The sequence below is a fragment of the Pristis pectinata genome, chromosome 3, assembly GCF_009764475.1.
Source record: "Pristis pectinata isolate sPriPec2 chromosome 3, sPriPec2.1.pri, whole genome shotgun sequence".
Classification (NCBI taxonomy): domain Eukaryota; kingdom Metazoa; phylum Chordata; class Chondrichthyes; order Rhinopristiformes; family Pristidae; genus Pristis; species Pristis pectinata.
The window spans coordinates 95,474,729-95,497,229 of NC_067407.1; the positions used below are offsets into that span (position 1 = coordinate 95,474,729).

The 22,501-nt window shown below is 41.2% G+C and overlaps 1 protein-coding gene across 1 annotated transcript in view; it reads right to left on the reverse strand.

Moving 5' to 3' along the window:
• Positions 1 to 22,501, reverse strand: part of LOC127567992 (synaptojanin-2-like) — a 75,583-nt gene that overhangs the window by 37,852 nt on the left and 15,230 nt on the right. The window contains 7 exon segments of the mRNA XM_052011236.1: positions 1,186 to 1,196; positions 5,979 to 6,151; positions 8,743 to 8,839; positions 14,993 to 15,054; positions 17,720 to 17,803; positions 20,116 to 20,341; positions 21,920 to 21,989. Coding sequence (XP_051867196.1) covers positions 1,186 to 1,196; positions 5,979 to 6,151; positions 8,743 to 8,839; positions 14,993 to 15,054; positions 17,720 to 17,803; positions 20,116 to 20,341; positions 21,920 to 21,989 — 723 coding nt within the window.

The following is a 22,501-nucleotide window of genomic DNA, read 5'->3' on the forward strand; positions in this document are numbered from 1 at the left end:
TTCCTTCAAACTTACCTAGGTCATCTACTCTAATGTCCCTTGGTTTTTTTTAACGATGTTGCTTCTGTGAAATCTATTGGGACCCTTACTGTAATAAAAGTACTGAATAAATGTAATGTGTTGATCACTTAACACAAGATCATTAATGGATGGTGCAAAAATGATCATAAGACCATAAGATATAGGAGGAGAAGTAGGCATTCGGCCCATCGAGTCTGCTACACCATTCAATCATGGTTGATTTTTTTTAAAACCCATTCTCCTGCTTTCTCCCTGTAACCCTTAACACCCTTACCAATCAAGAATCTATCAATCTCTGCCTTAAATACACACAATGATTTAGCTTCCACAGCTCTCTGTGGCAACGAATTCCACAGATTCACCACCCTCTGGCTGAAGAAATTCCTCATCTTAGTTTTAAAGGGGTGTCCCTTTATTCTGAGGCTGTGCCCTTGGATCCTAGACGCTCCTGCTAATGGAAACATCTTCCCTACATCCACTCTATCCAGGCCTTTCAGTATCCACTAGGTTGCAGTGAGCTTCCCACCACCCCCCCCCCCCCCCCCCCCCCACACTTCTGAACATCGAGAACAGGCCCAGAGACATCAAACACTCTTAATATGTTAAGCCTTTCATTCCGGTGATCATTGTTGTGAACCTCCTCTGGACCCTCTCCAGGGCCAGCACATCCCTTTCTTCAAAATGGGACCCAAAATTGCTCACAATATTTCAAATGCAGTCTGACCAACACCTTATAAACCCTCAGCAGTACATCCTTGCTTTTATAGTAAGTCAGTGAAAGTGTACATTCTAAAGTCACATGGTTTTTCATTCAGTGCCCAAGAACCTAGAATCCTTAATTATTATATTAACAGACAACTGACACAACTTTAGCCTTAGTTGCAATAACTTTCAAAAGGTACATAATTAATTGGCAGACTGTATGCAACAGAAGGTATTTTGTGTATTTCCTAACATCAATATAACTAACTACGTTGCAAAAATTGGTGTTTCTCAGGATTTACTCTAGTTCTGTTTTTAAGACCATCCTCAGCATATGCACCATCTTTATGATTTTTTTTAATCCCTTTGAAATGATGAATGATTCCTAACTACCAAATTGGAGAATTGAAGGCCCGACAACAGCACACTACCTGGGAAATTGTGTGCCTCTCATTTACTTACTTGACACAATACTGAAAAAAGAAACATATTTGTTAATATATCTAGGGAAACAACTTAATACTGCTTACAGTAAATAATACCTTGGAGGGAGAGGGAGGGAGTGGGCTATCACAATAACAATCTTATCAGGGCACTGCTATCCTTGCTCTGTGGGAGTGAAAGGCTGATATTTCTGTCATGCAAAGCATTTTCTTCACATAGCAACACAGGTTCCCTACAACAGAATCAAATTACACAGCCACCTTTATATTTTTCCATAATAAATATCAAGCCGGGGAATAAATGCACAAAGCATCGATGATGCCAGGAGGGTTCGAGCAGCTTGTTTTTTTAAACTATGCTTTGGAGCCATTCCATACATCTACCACTCAAGGACATAACATTTACTTCAGTAACATCGATTAAAACAAATAGTTTATTAAACTTTAGAAACGAAGGACTGCAGACGCTAGAATCTAGATGAAAAACACGATGATGCTGGAGGAACTCAGCAGGCCAGGCAGCATCCGTGGAGAAAAGCAGGCGGTCAACGTTTCAGGCCAGGACCCTTCTTCAGGACTGAAGATAGGAAAAGGGGAAGCCCAATATATAGGAGGGAAAAACAGAGCAGTGACAGGTGGACAAAAGAGGTGAGGCAGGGTGGGCACAAGGTGGTGATAGGTAGATGCAGGTAAGAGATAGTGACAGGCAGGTGCGGGGGAGGAGGGGAGAGCAGATCCACTGGGGGACGGGTCAAAGGTAAGGAGAGAAAAGGAAAAAAAAGGGTAGAAAAAAAGAGAGATAGGCTAGGAGAAGCAGCATGATTGGGGGGGTGGGGATTACTTTAAGTGGGCAAATTCAATGTTCATGCTGTTAGGCTGTAAGGTTCCAAGACGGGAAATGAGGTGCTGTTCCTCCAGTTTGCATTTGGAATTCTCCTGGCAGTGGAGGAGGCCGAGGACTGTCATATCAGTGATAGTGTGGGAGGGGGAGTTGAGGTGACCGGCAACGGGAAGATTCAGACTAGGTGACCATTTTGCAGAACACCTGCACTCTGTACGTCATCCAGTCTGCATCTTCCCGTTGCCAGTATCTGAAATCAAACTCATCGGGAGATGAAGTGAGGAACAGCACTCCGTTCCATCACAATCACTCCTCCTCCATTTGACACTCAGAATTTTATCCCTTGGTACCTGGCAACAGACCCTTAGACTTTCATTCAGTTCTACTAGCCAGGCAGTGAACCTAACAGTTTGGAGGTTTTCAGACCTGACTAATTAAATGAAGTCCAGGAATCAAAACTGCACAAGTTCTTGCCGTGCAAGTCTGTTGCTCTCCCAGGTCAGTTTCAGAACCATCAGTGCAATGGAAAACAGCCTTTGGAGCCTATAAAAAGCATTCAGAAGGAAAAAATGGGAGGTGCTGGAAATCCAAAATCAAAACAGAAAATGCTGTATTTACTCAGCATGACAGGCAGCATCAATGGAGAGAGAAACAGAGTCAAAGTTTCAGTTGAGCTAAGCAATTTCAGCATTTCTCTTTCAGATTTCCAACATTCACAATATTTTCCTTTGTAACTTGAGAATAACTTGCAACTCTGCTTCTTTCAAGGTTATCTAGAAGGCAAATAGAATGTTGGCCTTCATTGCTAGAGGGATTGAATTTAAGAGCAGGGAGGTTACGCTGCAACTGTGCAGGGTACTGGTGAGGCCGCACCTGGTGTACTGCAATGCAGTTCTGGTCTCCTTACTTGAGGAATGATATACTGGCTTTGGAGACGGTGCAGAGGAGGTTCACCAGGTTGATTCCGGAGATGAGGGGCTTAGTCTGTGAGGAGAGATTGAGTCGCCTGGGACTATACTCGCTGGAATTCGGAAGAATTAAAGGGGATCTTATAACAACACATAAAATTGTGGAAGGGATAGATAAAATAGAGGCAGGAAGGTTGTTTCCACTGGTAGGTGAGACTAGAACTAGGGGATATAGCCTCAAGATTCAGGGGAATAGATTTAGGACAGAGATGAGGAGTAACTGCTTCTCCCTGAGAGTAGTGAATCTGTGGAATTTTCTGCCCAGGAAAGCAGTAGAGGCTACCTCATTAAATATATTTAAGACACAGATAGATTTTTGTATAGTAGGGAAATTAAGGGTTATGGGGAAAAGGCAGGTAGGTGGATTTGAGTCCATGGCCAGATCAGCCATGATCTAATTGAATGGCGGAGCAGGCTCGACGGGCCAGTTGGCCTCCTCCTGCTCCTATTTCTTGTGTTCATTTAAAGCTCCTCCAGACTGAACTTTCTGCTCTCTTACTTTTTCTTTGTTCTTTTCTCCTCCTCCTCTTCCATCTTTTTAAATCTGTTAAAATTGCTTTTTCTCTAAATTCCCACTGTTCTATTGAAAGGCCATCAACCTCTGACACTGGGCCAGCTGGTGCACAATCTGACCATTTGTTGGTCCCTGTGCTACTCCGGTGGCCGGCCCCAGCTGCTGCAGCACCTGCGGGTACCAATGTACCAGAAGCCTCACGAGGTAGAGCAGACAGTGACTGGTGGCACAAGGCTTGGACAACTTGCTGCTCTCAAAAGCTTCCTTCATTGGTTCAAGACGTATCTAATATTCAGAGAACTTCAAAACCAGTTCACATGGGTTTAAAGAATTCAGAATAAAACCAATATTAAAAAATAATTAAAAACAAAAAAAAAGCATTGAGTTCCATCGTTATATTACTGTAATTAAAACAGAAATATAATAAAGAAAGACAAAAAACTAAATTGCACTTACTTTTTACTGCTGGTTAGTCCAGGAGGGGATTAGTGCTTGCAGACCAGGTGTGCCTGCCATAAAGCTGAGGCACCAGGTGCACTCAGCCCTTTGGTCCAGCATCATTTGGAATCGCCACTGGATTTCAACTGCGAATCTCTGGACAAGGCAGGGAGTTAGGAACATTGGCAACTGCCCTCCAGCATTTCCAACAACTGCTATGCACTGTGCAATTCAAAGATACTTTCAGCGTTGGACAACAGAAGGATGTCAAATCCAGAGTTCGGCCCATTAACTTTATTGCTCTCTGCATAGAAATTGCCTTGCCTGTCCATTATTTTCTGCTTTTATTTCAGAAGAAAAAAAAGAGGGAAGAAAAACCATGTATGGAGTTAAGCCCAAGGCTGGGAATTCCATTGGAGACTACAGAAAACTGTAATCCAATTTGGTGAGAATTTGCCAGAACCACAGGAGGTCTGGGGTAGAATACAGGCAACGTAAGATACGTTTACATAATAAACAACAGTTCCAGTGGGGATAACATTGGAAATGCCCAGTGTTGAGGAGACAAAGGGCATGGTTGTGGGTTTCAGTAAACTGAGACTGACATCAGAATTCAGCTAACAGTGCATTAGAATTTTAGATAACCAAGTTTACCAGGAAAACATCTCAAACATCTCCCAGCTGCAGTATCATTTATGCAGGTATAATAGTGAACGCATTTAGCTTCTCTTATATTCTGAAGACAAATGTCAGATTTAGTCACAATCCACTCTTGAGAATCACATAAAACATCTCGTGTCTTGACTTTCACAGGCTGGATCATGCTGGGCCTGGCCTGTTGCTCAGAGTTAATGCCTCGGGTCCTTGCTCAGCCATAAAACCACCTTTCAACTGTGGAGGAAGGGATGAGCTGTCCTTCGTACTGGAGAAACTTCCCACAAGGCGGAGCAGGGTGTGAGAGGAAGGTAGGTCTCAGACATCATCTCCTCAAGCCCTGCCCCTGTAATGGTATGACAGCCTTTCACAGTTCACCTACACCAAAGTTTTTTTTTTAAATGTCTGATTAAACATCAGTTAAATAGTTGAAGTGAAAATATTCTTTGATAATTTAAGCACCTTAAAATAACAATTAAAAACATTAAAATGAAGTAAAACAATTCAAACACCTAGCTGCACTTAACTTTGACCACAGGGCAAGCTACTCCATTAAAATGAATGGCTGCCATTTCTGCCTCTGTGGCTGTAGCTGAGGGACAAGGTCCACCTCTCTAGTATGTCTGTGCTGCACCACTGGAACCAACTGAGGAGCAGAAGGTCAGCAGAACCTCTATTTGCCTTGAAATTCTGCATTTGGGCAAGACACAGTGAAGCCCGAATGCAGGAATCATTCACGAGGAAAGAAAAGGAATTGCCAGCAGGGACCATTAATTCATAAAGCTAGCAAGCAAAAAATTGAAGATTTAGCAATCCCTCAACTCAAGTAACGGGCTTTAACGCCAAGAGATTTATTCTTTTGCAGTATGATATTGCGCCATAACACCAAGTTCTTAGTTGTTTGTGTGAATTTTCCCACTTCCACATTTACCTTTCTTCTGGCCTTTCCGAGTGACAGCATATGAATTTGTACTGAAATGTACACCCTCTGGAAATAGGATTTGGGTGTCAAAAGCTCCTCTCACTTCCAATACTTGCAGCAATCAGAGAGGAACAAGCGTTATTACAGAGCATCAGTCTGAAAAAGCAGTTAGGTGCCAAGTAGATACTCCGTCAAGCCTCCATATTTAACCATTTGTAACATAGTTGCTTATCCTTGCAGGCAACATTTTTGCCTATTGAGTTTGAGCAATCATTTTACTGCTGCATTGATTAATTTCTGTTGCTTATCACAGCACTGACGTGTGTTTTGAAAGCAGAGTATGTTTGATTCTTTTAGTTAGCCTTACTAAATGGCCAATGGAAACTGTAGAAAAGCACCATATTATTTCACATGGATGACAGTGTTTCATAATTTCAGTTGTAGCATGAAAGAGAAATGAGACTGAAAGACTCACCAAAAAGGGACACGCTCTCCACTGGTGAAGAAGCCAAACCGCTCCAGGTGTTCCTCTAGCTGAGGTTTTAGCAGTGAATGCAGCTTCTCCACCTTCCCACTCTTCAAGAAGTGATAGCAGTCAAAGTTTATCATTGGTGTGCAGGACGCATGAAGAGAGGCCCACACCAACTTCTAGCAAGAAATAGAGTCATGGAGTCAGAGCAAGCACAGAAAGTGGCCCTTCAGCCCACTGCATCCATGATAAGCTTTTTGCCCATCTACAGTCACCTCACTTGCAAACAATAGATCCATAACCTTCTAAGTCTTGCCTATTTAATTACCTGTCAAAATGCCTGTTAAACATTGTGATTGTATTTGATTCCACCACCACCTCTGGCAGTGAATTCCAGAAACCAACCACTCTCAAAGTAAAAAAAAATGTTCTCCTCAAATCCCCTTTAAAACTACTACTCCTCACCTTACACCTATGCCCTCTTGCTTTTGATACCCCTACCATGGGGGAAAGATACTGAATATCTACTCTATTAATGCCTCTTATAATTTTATACACATCTAATAGATCACTCCTCAGCCTCCTTTGCTCCAGGGAACACAAGCCCAGACAAGCCAATCTCTCCCTATAACTAAAGTCCTCCGATCTGAGCATCATCCCCAAGAGTTTCTTCTGCACTCTCACTGGTGCAACATCCTTCCTTGAGGACTTGACTCCACCTCACCTTCTGCTGACAAGCAACCCAACTGGGCTGGGACCAATGATGAGACATCCAGAGACCCTTACCCAATCCAAGTCCAGCTCTTCACACAGGTATGTTCCAGACTCCACCACACCTTGTGAAAAAAACATCTCCCTCAAATCTCTTCTAAATCCCCTACCCCTTATCTTCAACTGAAACTATTGCCTTTACAAATTACCTCTGCCTTTGAGACTCCACAGGGCCCTTGTGAATATTTGCCAGTGAATGGACCATTACAATAAAACCCTTGCTCCTCACTGATCAGCAGAGCAGTCAAGTGCTTTTAACGAACATGGGAGATGTTGAAAATCAACAATACAGCACATCCAGGAAATCTGAAGACAGACAATGCTGGAAAAAGTCAAGAGGGCAGTGCTATGAAGAGAGAAACAGAGTTAACGTTTCAGACTGATGACCTTTCACTGAAGAGTTAACTGTTTCTCTCTCCATAAATTTTGTCTGGCACTCTGAATATTTCCAGAATTTTATATTTCTTGAAGAACGCTTAGGATGTTGGTAAGTTGGAAGTGAGCAGTGAAACAGTCAGTAGACTGGTGAAGAGGTAGTAATGGCAATAAGGAGGCAGTGGAATTGCAGCGAGCAGAACAGCAAGAATTATGGCATGTGTGTCTTTAAACAAGATTAAAAATATCAGTTGCTGGTTATGTACGGTTAAGTGGCCCTCAGTTGTGGTTTGGATTGTAAAGCTGGCCCTTCTCAGAAAACAACTTGCATGACAGATCTTAAAAATATTCTTTCATTTTAACAAAGAAGCTAAAAGATAGCTTTTGTAAATACACTTAAGATACTAAAAATAATCAGATGTCCCTTTCATTTTTATGAATGAAGCAGTGTATTGGTACAGAATAAGAGAATTGTGTCTTTTGTATTATGTGACCATCAGATTTAACCATATAACCATTATAAATCAATGCATGTGCTTCGGTCCTGTTATTCCATTATTGAAATAGAGGTTACATGCATTGAAGTTCTCAAGATATTGCTTTGATTCAAATTTGAAGAAATAGCTCGTGATTTGAGTTGCAGCCACATTCTCCTAGTACATGCACATTGATAGATTCTAGGAGGAGATCCTGCAATTCCAATCCCAACCCTTTCCCCATAGAGAATCAGGACACAGAGGTGAATAATAATTTCAACAAAAGAAACCTCTCAGTTCATAAGTGGTGGTGATAAAATTTTAGCCTTGCCAGCTATTCATATTTAAGTTGCTTATCTTGAGCTTCACCAGACAAGTACCATCCAATAAAAATGGAGCCCCCCACCACTTGCTGGTTGATTTTTCAGCAATCTTAAAGCTGCCCCATCACTTCAACATTCCATCTGAAGGAAGCAGGAAAGCAAACGGGGAGAAAAAGACATCAGTTCAGAACTTTTGAAATGTATGTGTGTTGAAGCTGTGAATAGCTGGATCCAGTTAAAGCAGATGTTAAAAACAGTGAGTTCTGCAGATTCTGGGCAAATGGACATTAATTACTAGCAGACTCACTTAGACTACCTGCAGCAAGCCAAGACTAAAACTCAAATCCCACCTATTAGAACCGGATTCAAACGCTCAACCTGATAGCAGGAGAACAGTAAATCATCAAGATCACCAACTATTTCTGACAACACTGATTTGTAACACTGATTAGTTCCCCCCCCCCCCCCCCCCCCCCACCAAAGGAGGAATATCTGGTTTAAAAATTCAGCTCAATACTCATTCTTAAACCGCTAAGCAGATTAGGGCATGTTTGGAATGTTTATGTGCAAACACACAGGTTATGACAGATGTTTGGTGAAATTTAGGCACAAGTTTTCTCACGTGGTTATGATACAGTAGCATTACTAGAAAACAGCTTCAAACAGAGTCAGACAGGGTACTTGATCAGAAACTTAGAAATTATGGACAGTGAGGAGGAGTTGGCAGAGCAAAGATTCAGTCGTATGATAGATGATTACCTACAGATAATCCACAATTCTATCATCTGAACAAAATGTGTGATTTTCCATTGTTAGAAACCATACCTTATAAGCTCTGCCGAGGACCTCCTCTCCTCCCTTAATTTTTAACAGGTTGACAATAACTTGATTTCCATATTGTGCTTGCAGCAACATCAAATGCCTGAGAAGATCAAATGGAACATTTTTACTAACTACACAAGAGTTAATTACGTTGTCTTTACAACTATAATATACTATAAAACCATATACAATACCTTCTTCATTTAATAATTCATGTCTTATTTGGGAAAATGGACCTGGAAATGGAAATGGAAAACTCTACCATCAAGAGGGACAGGTATATGGGAACATCACCAATTGTGAGTTCCCCTCCAAGTCACACATCACATTGACATGGAAATATACTGACAATGCTTCATCTTCACTTGGTCTCAAGAACTCCCAGCACAACAGCACTGTGGGAGTACTTTCACTTGAAGGATTGCTATGGTTCAAGAAAGTGACTCACCAATACCTTCAAGCGCAAGGAAGGTGGGGAGTAAATGCAGGCCTTGCCAGCAATGTCCAAGTGAACAAATACATTTAGAAAACAAACAGGAACTCATCTTGTGGAGGTAAAGACATGAATACAGCACTAAGTCACTACTTTGTCATCAGCTGCCACAAACAGAGTAAAAGGTAATGTAAAAACTGCTCAGAATGAAGATAGTGGTGGCAATTAATAGGCTTACTGTGTGCCCAATTAAAAATGTCACCTAATCCAGGGGGGATGCATCCAAGATTACCAAAGGACATTGACCACAATCTTTAAATCCTTCAATGATTGGGTACGTGGCAGTGGTGGGGGGGTGGGGATGTGGGGAGAGGAGAGGGACTGATACTGGAGGACAGGAAGGATGCCTATGGTTCCCTTGTTCAAAGAAAAACAATGCATTTTGAGTGTGAGGACTGACGTTATGCATTTGATAACTTTGAGAAGGTGTTTGACATTTGACAAAGTGTCACAAGATAAATGTAAATAAAACCGATGCTGGGAACGAAAAGGCAGAGGCGTTAAGGATATTAAACTGACAGGGTCAACAACCACATAACTGTGGTAAATGGTTGTTTCTCCAGACACTTGGACAAATGGACAGTTGTAACTACCCCCCACCACCCCAGGCTGGGATTTGTACCACTCCTTCTTCTGACATACATTAATTATTTAGAATTGGTATCGATGCAAACAATAAAAAAAACAGGGTGAGACCTCTGCTCCACTGAGCCAGCCCCACATAACTGTAATGCTTGTGTACATTCTCCACCTCACTCAAAACACTTTCTTGGGAGAAGCAAAAAGCCACGTAAGTATGGAACAACTTGGGGTAGAAATTCCTGGAATTTTTCAATAACCACACCCACCCCCTTCTGCACTGCCTGCAAACTAAATGAAGCAAAGTGAACGGTCGTTTATCAGACAAAGTATACATTGTTATCTCCAAGGGAATCAGCATTTGGATCACTCCTCCTTTTGATATGTATTTCAATGACTTAGATTTAGACATACAAGGCACAACCTGCATTGGTCACAAAACTTGAAAACACCGGAGGATAGAGGAAGACTTCCAAGGACGTTGAGTTTGGTGAAATGGGCAACTATATGCCACGTGAAACTTAATCCAATGAGATTTACTGCACGTTGGAGGGAATGAAAAGGAAATATAAAGTAGTTAAACTTCACAGAAATAAAAGAGGGAAATCACACACACATCTTTGAATGCGGTTGAACTAATTGGCTTTATAAGCTGAGGCACTGAGGACGATGCAAGAAAAATAAAATCAAACCCAAACAAGGCCTCAGGCACACTGCCGTATCAAATTATGGGCATCATATTTCAGGAAGAATGCCGTAACTTGCGACGGAATTTATCAAGAAAAAGGGAGTTCACTCATATGGAGGTGGTGCTCAAAAACTAATTTCACTGGCAGAAAATCCACAAAGGAAATAATTTTGTTACACAGGTGAATGGATTACTGAAAAGGTAGTGGATACAGCCTCAACAGTGATTTGAAATGTGTTGGCAATAACTACTTGAAAGGGGACATTTTTCATGACCAGTGAAAAGACAGGACAATTAGATAGCTTTTTCCAATAGCTGGTACAAGTACAGGAGTCAAGGCTTTCTGCATTCTATGATTTGACATTTGAACCAAAAAATGTCATGACTACAATCTTGTTGCTGTAGGGTGGAGTGAATAGAATTCTTGGCAATAACTTTGGAACACCCTTAAGATTATTCACTCATGTTGTTATCAACCACAGCTAATAGTTAAATTCCTACAATACGTGCAATACGGAGCAGAATCCAGCCACCTTCCTTTAGGGAAGAAGAAAGGATTTTCCCATCAGGACCACTCTTCACCAACCATGGGCTCAGTGCAGGTTGTTGTCATTAGCAGTACGTAATTGACTCATTAAACTCAAAGTCTCCAAATATTAGTGATATCTAAAAATAAGTATGGAGTTTCTATTCCTCATCTTTTGCCGTGTATTTTGCTCTCATGTCAATTAATTGGCATTCCATAAGAAATGACGTACTGGTGATAACTTAGACTTGCAAGTGTCATCCTTGCCCTTGGAACTTCCAAGGAATGCTTCACATTCCTTTACCACAACCAGGCAAATATGAAAACACAAATTGGGATCAAGTGTAGGCCACTCAGCCCCTCAAGCCTGCTCTGCCATTTAAAAGGTTCAAAGCTGATCTGATTATAATCCCAACTTCAAACTCCAGTCCAGCCCAAGTAACCTTTCAACCCCTTGTTTATCAAGAATCCATTTCCTTCAGCCTTAAAATATATTCAACAACGTTGCTTCAACTGCCTTCTAAGGAACAGCATTCCAAAAACTCAAGTATCCAAGAAAAAAACTGTCTCACCTGTATCTTAAATGGATGAGCAGTTATTGTTCATAGTTACTAGTTAGTTCTACTTCTCCCACAAGAGTCATCCTCACCACATTCATTCTGTTGAATATCTTCAGAATCTCAGCAACAAACGATTACATTCTGCTAGCTTTCCCAATTACCTGCATCTGAAGACTAGCCTTTTGTGAATCAATCACAAGGACACCCAGATTCCTCTGCACCTCAGGAATCACTCATTATTTTGATGTTTCTTTGATTAAAAAAAAGACATTCACTTTTTTCCCCATGTGATCCCCAATTTGCCAGATCTTTGCCATCTCACCTATCTATATCCCTTCTGTAGCCTCCTCATATCCTCTAAAATTCTCTGGTTGCCAACAAAGATAGCAACCATACCAGTGGTGCCTTTATATAAGCTGTAAGAAGCTGAGGCCTCAGCACCAATCCCCATGACACACCACTTATTTGATCTGGCTAACCAGAAAAAGACCCATTCATGTCTCCAGTACATTTCCAGTTAACCAGCCAATCTTCTATCCATGTCAATGTTATATTCTGCACCATCAGCTTTTTTAAAAAATCTGGTACCTTCTGGGAGGCTCCCCTTCAACTGTAACATGTTACTTCTTCAAAGAATTTCAATAATTGGCAAATTGGTTTACTATTGTCACCTGTATCGAGGTACAGTGAAAAAGTTCTGCGTGCCATCCATACAGATCATTTCATTACAACAGTTCACTGAGGTAGTACAATGAAAAACAATAACAGAATGCAGAATAAAGTGTTACAGTTATGGAGAAAGTGCAGTGCAGGTAGACAATAAGGTTCAAGGTCATAGTTACTAATGTGAGGTCAAGAGTCTATCTTATTGTATAAGGGGACTGTTCAATAGTCTTATAACAGCGGGATAGAAGCTGTCCCCAAAACAGGCCAAACATGATTTCCCTTTCAGAAAACCAGGTAGATTTTACTTTGAATTTTTCTGTATGACATCTTCAAATAATAGCTTATAATATTTTACTGTTTGACAGACACTAAACTAACTGGCCAGTAGTTTCCTGCTCTTAGTCTTCCTCCCTTTTTGAATGAAGGGGTTACATTTGCTCTTTTCCAATCCAATGGAACTTTCCCCAAATCTCAGAAATTTTGGAAAATTAAAACCAACTGATTAACTATCTTACTTGCTTTTTCTTTTAAGGATGAAGTCCATCAGGACCCAGAGACTGCAGCTCCAATAGTTTGCACAGGAGCACTTCCCTGATGACCGTAATCCTCTCACTTCTCCCTTCGAATTTTACAACCCATTCTGCAATGTTACTTGGATTAGTAAAGACTGGTTCAAAATTCCAGGCTCAATTTCTGTAGGACCAATGTTCACTTTGTTAACTCTTATAGAAAGTCTTGCTGTCTGTTTTTATACTAACTGCAGCTCATACCCTAAATTGTGCTTCCTCATTAATCTTTTAGTCAGTCTTTGCTGGTTTTGATATTCTATCCAGTCATCTGTTACCAATCTATGCGTAATTATATGGCATTTTTAAAAAAAATAAATTTGATATTTTTTTAGTTAACCACAGACAGTGTGCTTCCCTTAGCGGTTAGCGTAACACTTTACAATGCCAGCGACCCAGGTTCAATTCCGGCCACTGTCTGTAAGGAGTTTGTACGTTCTCCCCGTGTCTGCATGGGTTTCCTCCCGCATCCCAAAGACGTACGAGTTAGGAAAACTGTGGGCATGCTATGTTGGCGCCGGAAGCACGGTGACACTTGCGGGCTGCCCCCAGAACACTGGATGCAAAAGATGCATTTCACTGTGTGTTTCAATGTACATGTGACTAATAAAGAAATCTTATCTTATCTGCATTTTCTGAAAGAGCCCTTTAAATGTCTGCCACTGTATTTCAATTGACTCATCCTATAACCTAATTTTCCAGTTTATTTTCACTAGCCCTACTTTCATGCCCTCATGATTGCCCTTGTTTAGTTTAAAATAACAGTCTTGGATCAGTTCCTCTCCCCCGAAACTGAATGTAAAATTCAATCATATTATAATTGCTTTTACCAAAAGATGCTTTCACAACAAGGTCATTGATTAATCCCATCTCTTTTGCACAGTACATTATAAGAAACTATCATGAGAATGCTGCAAATTCCTCACCGTAGCTACCTTTGTGCCCATCTGATTTTTCCAGACTCTCTGAAATCAAAATCCTCTACGACCATCATGTTACATTTCTCAAGCTCCCATTATTTCTTCCTGTATACACTGTCCAAGCGCGCGGCTATTGTTCGGGGCTCTGTATCATTAGGGCACCCGCATCACCACACACACAAGTGACCTTGTGGCTTTAATTTTTCATCTCTCTCCTCAAACTGCTTCCCCATCTTGTGTTTCTTAATTCAGATCATCACTCTTGATTGCACCAAGAGCATCATTAAGTAACAGAGCTAATTCCCTGTCATTCCTAAATGTCATGTATCCTTCAATATTCTAGTTCCAATTTACGTCACCCTCTTGTTTGTCCTTTGCCAATTTGCATGTACCTCTTTCAGTTTCTGATTCTTAATTTGGTGCCTAGCTCCTCTTACTGACAATGCCAGGGTTCAGGATATCTGCTCTGGGCTGGAGAGGAACTTAGTAGGAGAGTGATGATCGAGGAGTCATGGAAGGTGCTGGAAACTACATGCACCTCATTGACTGGATATCACCTTTCCTCTCCAGCCCAGAGCAGATATTCCAAACATCAGCATCAGGAATGCAGCACAACCTTCTGGATTCTTGCTCTTTGCTGCAAGAAACTGTGTCAATCCTCCTCACTATACCATCCCCAGCTATCACTACATTCTTGTTTAATTCCCCCACCCCACTCCCAACTTGAATGACTTCCTGCACCACAGCGTCACAGTCAGTTAGCTCATCCACCCTGCAGTCTCCACTTTCATCCAAACAAGCTGAAAGAATTTCAAACTCATTTGACGACTGAAGGTTGAAGATCTGACACTCCTGCCCTCTAGGTAACCATACCTGCCTCACTTACTGTCACAAAACCCTGTTCCTGACCACTGACCAAATCAGAAGCCCCTATCGTATGGGATGTTACTATCTCCTGGTACAAAGCATCCAAGTAGCTTTCCCCTTCCTGAAGAATATAAAATCCTAAAACGTTGCATCAACATTTGCTTGAGGAATTACTTAAAATTCACAATCTCACTCAAAGTGCATGACGATTAGAGAGCTGATCAATAGTTCACACTGTTTGATTCTAAATGATTTTTATTATTGCTAGAAAATAGTGAAACCGTTAAATGGCTAGGAAATTGAAATCATTAAGTTGAACAAAGCCTGGTGTACAAAGTTCTCAGAAAATTGTTCAACATACAGATTGATTCTTAATAAAGTACATTACCTGTCGAAAGCTGGGGCATTTGCTTCCAGACCTCGAGTCAGACGCAGATGGTGAGAGCCAACCTGAAAAATTAATTAGCAGATAAAGGGGTTTAGTGATCTTTCCCATTTTAAAGGAACACCAGCTGCTTCCTTCCCTTTACTTATCTCTCTAACTCCTTGCTCCCTCAATCTGTGTTATGGTTCTAAGGGAGTTGGCAGATCTTTGCAATATCAGTCTCCTCCTCAGTACTACTTTCAGAAGGTACTCGTACAAATACCTTCTGAAAGAAGCTATCTACAATTACAAAACTAATAGCTCCAATGTGCTAATTGGTTGTGGTGGTGGAGGATGTTCAAGAAGTTCCAAGCCCCTGACAGAAGCCTGGGCTTGGTTACCTTCCCCCAGACCTATTACAATGTCAGATGGACCCAGTTTGTATAAGTTGGAAATATATATTGCATATTCCACTTATACTTTCAAGGTGCATTCATCCCACTGAGTAGCTGAAGTGAATGGAGTTGAAAGACTTTTCTTCAATCCCTACCAAATTTTATTTGATTGATTTTTCAAAATCTCAGAAGATAATTAAAAAAAAATATTAGCCTGACAGCAAGGATGTGGTGAATCAAGTCAGTGTCTATGGGTTTACTGCAAGAAACTCCTGGCCTTCTGTTTGTACTTAGTGGAGAATGGGGAAGCTAGGTGTATTCAGTGTACCTTGACTCACCAAGGTTAACACATCACAAGATGCAAATGTTAAAACATGGTTAAAATGATGGATGACAGTTGAAATAAGAAATGAGAATGCTGGAAATACTCAGCAGAAATGGGAGAGTCAGTGTTTCCGATCAATGACATTTCTGATGAAAAGTTATCAAGCTAACATGAGAACTCTGTTTCTCTCTCAACCACCCACCACAGATGTTACCTGACCTGCTGATTATTTCAAGCATTCTGCATTTTATGTTAGATTTCCAACACCTGTAGTTTTAAGGATGAAACAGATGTACTGCCTTTAAAATTTTAAAAGACTGGACATAGATTAAGACAAGCCCATGTTCAGACCAACCTGCATTCAAGGAACCAAAATCACATCCAGGATATACAGGCAGACAACTAATAGGAAACTATCTGTGCACTCCTGGCAAAGGATGGATGCATGCAAGATCACTGTATGGCAATCAGACAGCATAGTTGATAAGTTACTGCACTAACAGCTTAAGTTCTGATCACTGATCAGACACAGTAGTTAGAAACACCCCAAAATGGCAATGACCATAAAACTACAGTAGATTTGTAAAAAAAAAAATCCATCTGGGACACGAAAATCTCAGGGAAGTTATCCGGTGTTGATGGCACTCCAAATCCACCAACATGATTAAGTCTTAGTCTACCTCCTCAGTAGGGATGGACAATAAATGCCAGCCTTGCTGAAGATTTCCATCTCTCATGAAAGAACATGGGTAAAATGTGATGGTCACCTGCATCCACATGCTAAATGCTGGCTGCCACAGCTACCTGAAGGAATGCAAAATTCCTTCAATCTATGTACTCTGGTAACCTGTCTTCTGAGAGTGGAAACAGTTTCTTCTGATTTATCAAATTCTATTGCATAATTGAATATTTTGACAAACTCTTTCTCACACTAAGGAGAATAATTCCAGTTTTTCCAGTCTGCCCAAATAACCATTTCCTGTTTCACACTACCATCCCAGTAACTATCTTGTGGACATCTCAAGAACCTATTCTTCCTGAAATGTGCTTAATTGAGCCTCACCTGTGATTTATAGAAGTAAATCAAAACTTCTTTCTGCTGTAATCCATGCCAATATCCCTGTATACTATTGTTTCCTCCCAACAGGTTTATTACTTTTTTGCTGTTGCTCAAATTGCAGGCAATCCAGTTTCTTAGTACAAGGGACTGAGGACGAAGGGCATGTGATTAAAATTATATAAATTTAATATTTTTAGCATTTGTCTCCAGGGATGCATGTCACTCGACTCTTATTAATAGCTTGATTGCCTGTAGCTGGAGGTTAGTTTGACACAGGTGCACTCTTCTCCTCAGTGCCTCAGGACAACCATGGCAAACTAGTTGGACTGAAACTAGGTATTGTTGAAAGCTCAAGTCTTCGATACAGATGCATCAGATCCTGATGGCCAACTCTCCCCATTTCCACAAGCCTCAACTCACCTCGTCACTGCATTCCGATGCAGCGGACTAAGGAAGCAAAGCAAATCTGCACCGGCTTCCCCAATTTAAGTTAATCTTTCATCCTAATGTAGTTCATCCTACATTTCTTCTCTTAAATCATTACAGTTCTTTGACTTTGATTCAGCAATTTCACTCGTTTCTGCAATTAGTTATGAATAATAATCTGTGAACGCAAGATCCTTCTGTTCTATCATGGTGTGCTTAAAAGGGAAATGTGCTATGGATAGTAATAATCTGAAATTAGTTTCTGTTTATAGAAATATATTAAATGAGCAAACTAGATGATGATACAAGTGAAGGCTCTCTTTAATAGCACCAAAGAAGGTACTAAGATGCTGTGATCAAAATTAGCTGTTTTTAATGAGTACTAAACCACAAGGGCAAAGCTCGTGTAGGTTACATAATTATCAGAAGCCACAAGTCAAGTTGCAATCTCCAAACACTCCCAGTTATGTATAATTGCCCAATTATACAAACAGTGTAGAGAATTCCAGGTTTGAAACAAGGGAAATTAACAAGCTCCAAGTTACCTGTACTCCAGTTTGCTCCCAAAATAACGGAACCGACCCTCGTATCTGAACAAAGGAAGACACTGCATCATCCAAGTATATGACCTAACAGTCAAAAAGAACATCAGGTCAGAAAATACAAGTCCCCAGACCCATGAGGATATAGATGTAGAAGCTGGAGTTGACCAATTGGCTCCTCAAGCCTGCTTCACCATTCAATGAGATTTGATCCTGCACACCCTCCACTTTTCTGCCTGATCACCATATCTTCTAATCTTTCGAGAGTCCAAAAATTGATCAGGCTCAACCACAGATAAACTGGACATCTACAGCTCCCCAAGGTAGAGAAAGTATGAATCTCTGCGAGGAGGTAATTTTCTCATCTCAGTCCTTAATGGCTGACCACTTACCCGAGGCCATGCCCCACACCTTTCCAATTCTGGACTCTCAACAGAGAGGGAAAAACTTCTGGCACCTCCGCTCTCAGCCCTTACAGATCACCTCTTATTTTTCTAAATTTCATTAAGTACAGGCCTAACTTTCTCAATTGCTCTTCCTAGGACAATCGTGCATTTCCAACCCATGGCCCCCACTCATTCTGGAATCAACCTGCTGAATCTAAGTTTAACTTACTCCAAAGAGACCATCTCTTTAGTTATATGCAAATACATTATATGCAGCTATTAACAAAATTAAAATAACAATTGGAAACTTTGTCATTCTTATGAAATACCTCTTAATGTTTACAATCCATGTCAATACCAATGCCCATCTCCCAAGACTCATACTGCATATTTGGAGTTTCAGTTCCAGAAATTTAGCTGTATCCAAAAAGAGCATTTGGGTCACTTATTTAACTTGTCTTCCTGAATGGCAAGGACTCAGGATGGGGATACCCGGTAGCAGAAACAGTGGGTAATGAGGTGAGGGGTACAGTTACAGGTCTAGCCAAGACAAGTAACCAAAAGTGTAGATGAGGATAGGGCAGTGGATGTTGCCTATTTGGACTTTAGCAAGGCCTTTGACAAGGTCCCACATGACAGGCTGGTCTGGAAGGTTAGGTCCCATGGAATCCAGGGTGAGCTAGTTAGGTGGATTCAAAATTGGCTCAGAGGTAGGAAGCAGAGGGTGGTGGTTGAAGGTTGCTTCCCAGAATGGAGACGGTGACTAGTGGTGTGCCGCAAGGGGTCCATGTTATTCGTCATTTATACAAATGATTTGGATGTGAATGCACAAGGCTTGATCAGCAAATTTGCAGATGACACGAAATTAGACAGCGTTGTTGATATTGAAGAAGGTTATCATAGATTACAGGAGGATCTTGATCAGTTGGGGAAGTGGGCTGAGGAGTGGCAAATTGATGTCAATACAGATAAGGGTGAGGTGAAGCATTTTGGAAAGTCAAACCAGAGTAGGGCTGATACTATGAATAGTAGGGCACTGGGAAGTGTAATGGAACAGAGGGATCTAGGAGTACAAATGTATAGTTCATTGAAAGCAGCATCACAGGTCGACAGGGTGGTGAAAAAGGGCATTTGGCACGTTGGCCTTCGCCAGTCAGGGCCTTAAGTACAGGAGTTGGGACATTATGTTGCAGTTGTAGAAGTCAGTGAGGCCGCACTTGGAGTACCGTGTACAGTTTTGGTGACCCTGTTACAGGAAAGACGTGATTAAACTGGAAAGAGTACAGAAAAGATTTACGAGGATGTTGGAGAAACAAAGGACTGTAGATGCTGGAATCTAGATGAAAAACACGATGATGCTGGAGGAACTCAGCAGGCCAGGAAGCATCCATGGAGAAAAGCAGGCAGTCAATGTTTCGGGTCAGGACCCTTCTTCACGAGAAAGACTCTGACGAGCCCCCCTATCCATGCCTCTCATAATTTCATACACTTCCATCAGGTCACCCTTCACCTCCGACACTCCAGAGAAAACAATCCAAGTTTATCCAAACTCTCCTTATAGCTAACACCCTCTAATCCAGGCAACATCTCTTCTGCACCCTCTCCAAAGCCTCCGTATCTTTACTGTAATGCAGCAACCAGAACTGCACACAATACTTGACGGGTGACTGAGCCAAAGTTTTACGCAGCAGCAACGTGACTTCCCGACTTTTATACTCAACACACCAACCAATGAAGACAAGCATGCTGTACACCTTCTTTACCACCCTATCTATTTTTGTTGCCACTTTCAGAGAGCTATGGGACTTGCACCCCAAGATCCATCTGTACGTTCGTTCTTCGCAGTGTCCTGCTATATACTATATACTTTCTTCTTGCATTTGACCATCTAAAATACAACAGCTCACCCTTGTCTGGATTAAACTCCACTCAGGCCTCAAAAATAGCACGGACCTGTCAGTCTGAATAGCATCAAATAAATACAAGACTTTATGTTTGTTACGTTTAAAATACCTGTTCTGTTTCAACGAAGTTAGACACATGCCCTTCATCATCAGTTCCTTGTAAGTAGAACCTGGTTCCAGCTCGTTCACAGCTGAGCCGCGATATCAGACAAGCCTTGGCCTTCTTTTCTGTGGCATAGGCAGTGCGGATCTCCACCACGCCACAGATCACCTTCAGTAGCCAGTCAGAGCAGTTTACCTGGTACTGCTTGAGATGTACGTGCAAACTCTGGTTCCTACAGTAAGTCACATAAAGGCAAAAAGCAAGTGGAAATTGTTAGCCACTTCTCAGAAGCAAACATGATCAAACAGTTTATTTCCCCTCTCAGCTTTTGGGGAAATCCATACTGTTAGCTTTCTCACGGTCATTGGCAATTCCCACTGTTCCATCACATTTTTCATCACCAGTTCTCAAATACGAATGTTGTACTTTAAAAAATTTAAATGTAACCCCTATTAAATAAGAATCAGTGGAAGAGATTCGCACGCTTGATGGCCTAATTGTTCACTGCAGTGCCTGAACAGAATCAGCAGACATTCATTGAAATTACAGAACCTCACACACAGGATATTTTATCCATTATCAGCTTGAATGGATCTTTGGAAGAGTTCTCATAATTTAACTCCACATCGCAAAAAAAAAGTGAAAGCGGGGTGTAGAATTTATCAGAATACGCTTTCAAAGAACTCAGGCGCAATGAACTAAATGACTCTTTTTGTGGTCAATGAAAAACAGTAGGGCAACCATTAAGCCTCTGGGATTACATGTTAAAGTTGTGCAATTTAACAACATAAATTGCTGCAAGCACAAAGTAATTACCCATTATCCACTCTCAAAGTATTCACTTTCCAGCTCGGAAGCTCCAATACCATCACTGGACAGGATGAAAATGATTGTTCTAATCTTAAGTCACTGACAATGGACATATGTTCAATCATTAGCAGCATCGATCCTTGAAGTATGCCACGTGGGTGTTTTAAGTATTCAGATTTAGTGATGGAACCAGTATTGCTGACCAACTGGAAGAGAGAAACTGCATACTGCAGTACTAGTGTCAATACCAAGGTCACTCAAGGCTAATTTGAGGGAAATTATTCAGAGGTTTCACTAGCCTTTCGATACGTCTTTTATAAAGCATAACCTATCAAAAATAGGTGTTTCCCACATGACATCTGCATTCTTAATATCACAACAGTGCTTTTTCCAAAGGAGCCTAATTATTTCAGATTAACTATACCTAGGACAGAACATGGTATGGCAAGGTTCCCTACCAAATTACTTCCACATGCTGAAGGACCAATCTAATTATAACAATGCATCCTGTACTGCAGACATCCATCAGGACATTCTGCATCTGCATTTATGTTGAACAAGCACATTTTTATTTTCCATGTCTTCAACAACCAAACTCCCACTGCAGTCTCAACCTCCAGGAGCCTGCCCCAGCTCCAGCCTCCTCCAGGTCCCTGCCTCAAGTTCGGTGTCCTCCTCCTTCCCCAGCATCCTGCCTCAACTCCAGCCTCTTCTTCCTCCTCCTCCAGGAACCTGCTCCAGGTGCTGCCAGCTACCAGGAGCTACTGGAGGGAAGTAGTTATCGGGGCTCACAGTGCCATAGGACTAATGACATACAGTATTTCACAAATTCCCCTGCTGCTTTTTTGCACATTTATATTTAACATAGAAATCTGTATTAAAACTCAAAGAAAAATAGCTTTAGGGGCACACTAGAGGAACAGAATCTGGCACCTCTCACCTCCTAGCACCCATGCTTTCTTTGGATGTCAGAGCATGCAGTGTGAGCCCTTCTCCTCACTTTAACCTCACTAATTTGTTGGTATTCGATACAGCAATCCTTTCCACATTATTTGCCCACTGACTGGAGACTGTATCGAAAGAAACAAAATATCAAAGTGTGTGCACACACATGCAGCACTATCGTCACACGTGCCTGATGTGGTTTGAATCTGTGCGGAAAGGAACATTCCACGGTGGTTTGAATTTCTTAAGTTTCCACTCTTAAAAGTTTAATAATCAATTACTTTCGTGAACCTGGAAAACAAAACTCATCCAAATACCATTCCCATGCATCCAAATGAGAAAGAAAGCTCATCGTATGTAACCTACACCAAAGTATTGGTTACACAATACGCTTTACCTTTTCATCATTCAACATGCATAGTGCTGCTGCGTGTAGTTCAATTTCAAATTACGTTAAATTAATAACATTCATTGCCATTTTAATCCTGGTAACTTTCTCATATTGCTGACGATGATATTGCTGTACATTGCAACATGCAGCAACCGTTTCTTACAACACAGCTGTTGAACCATTCTCTTCACCATGCTCTCATGCCAAAAGCTGATTATTTCTGCACTCCTCCATCCCCAATGTATA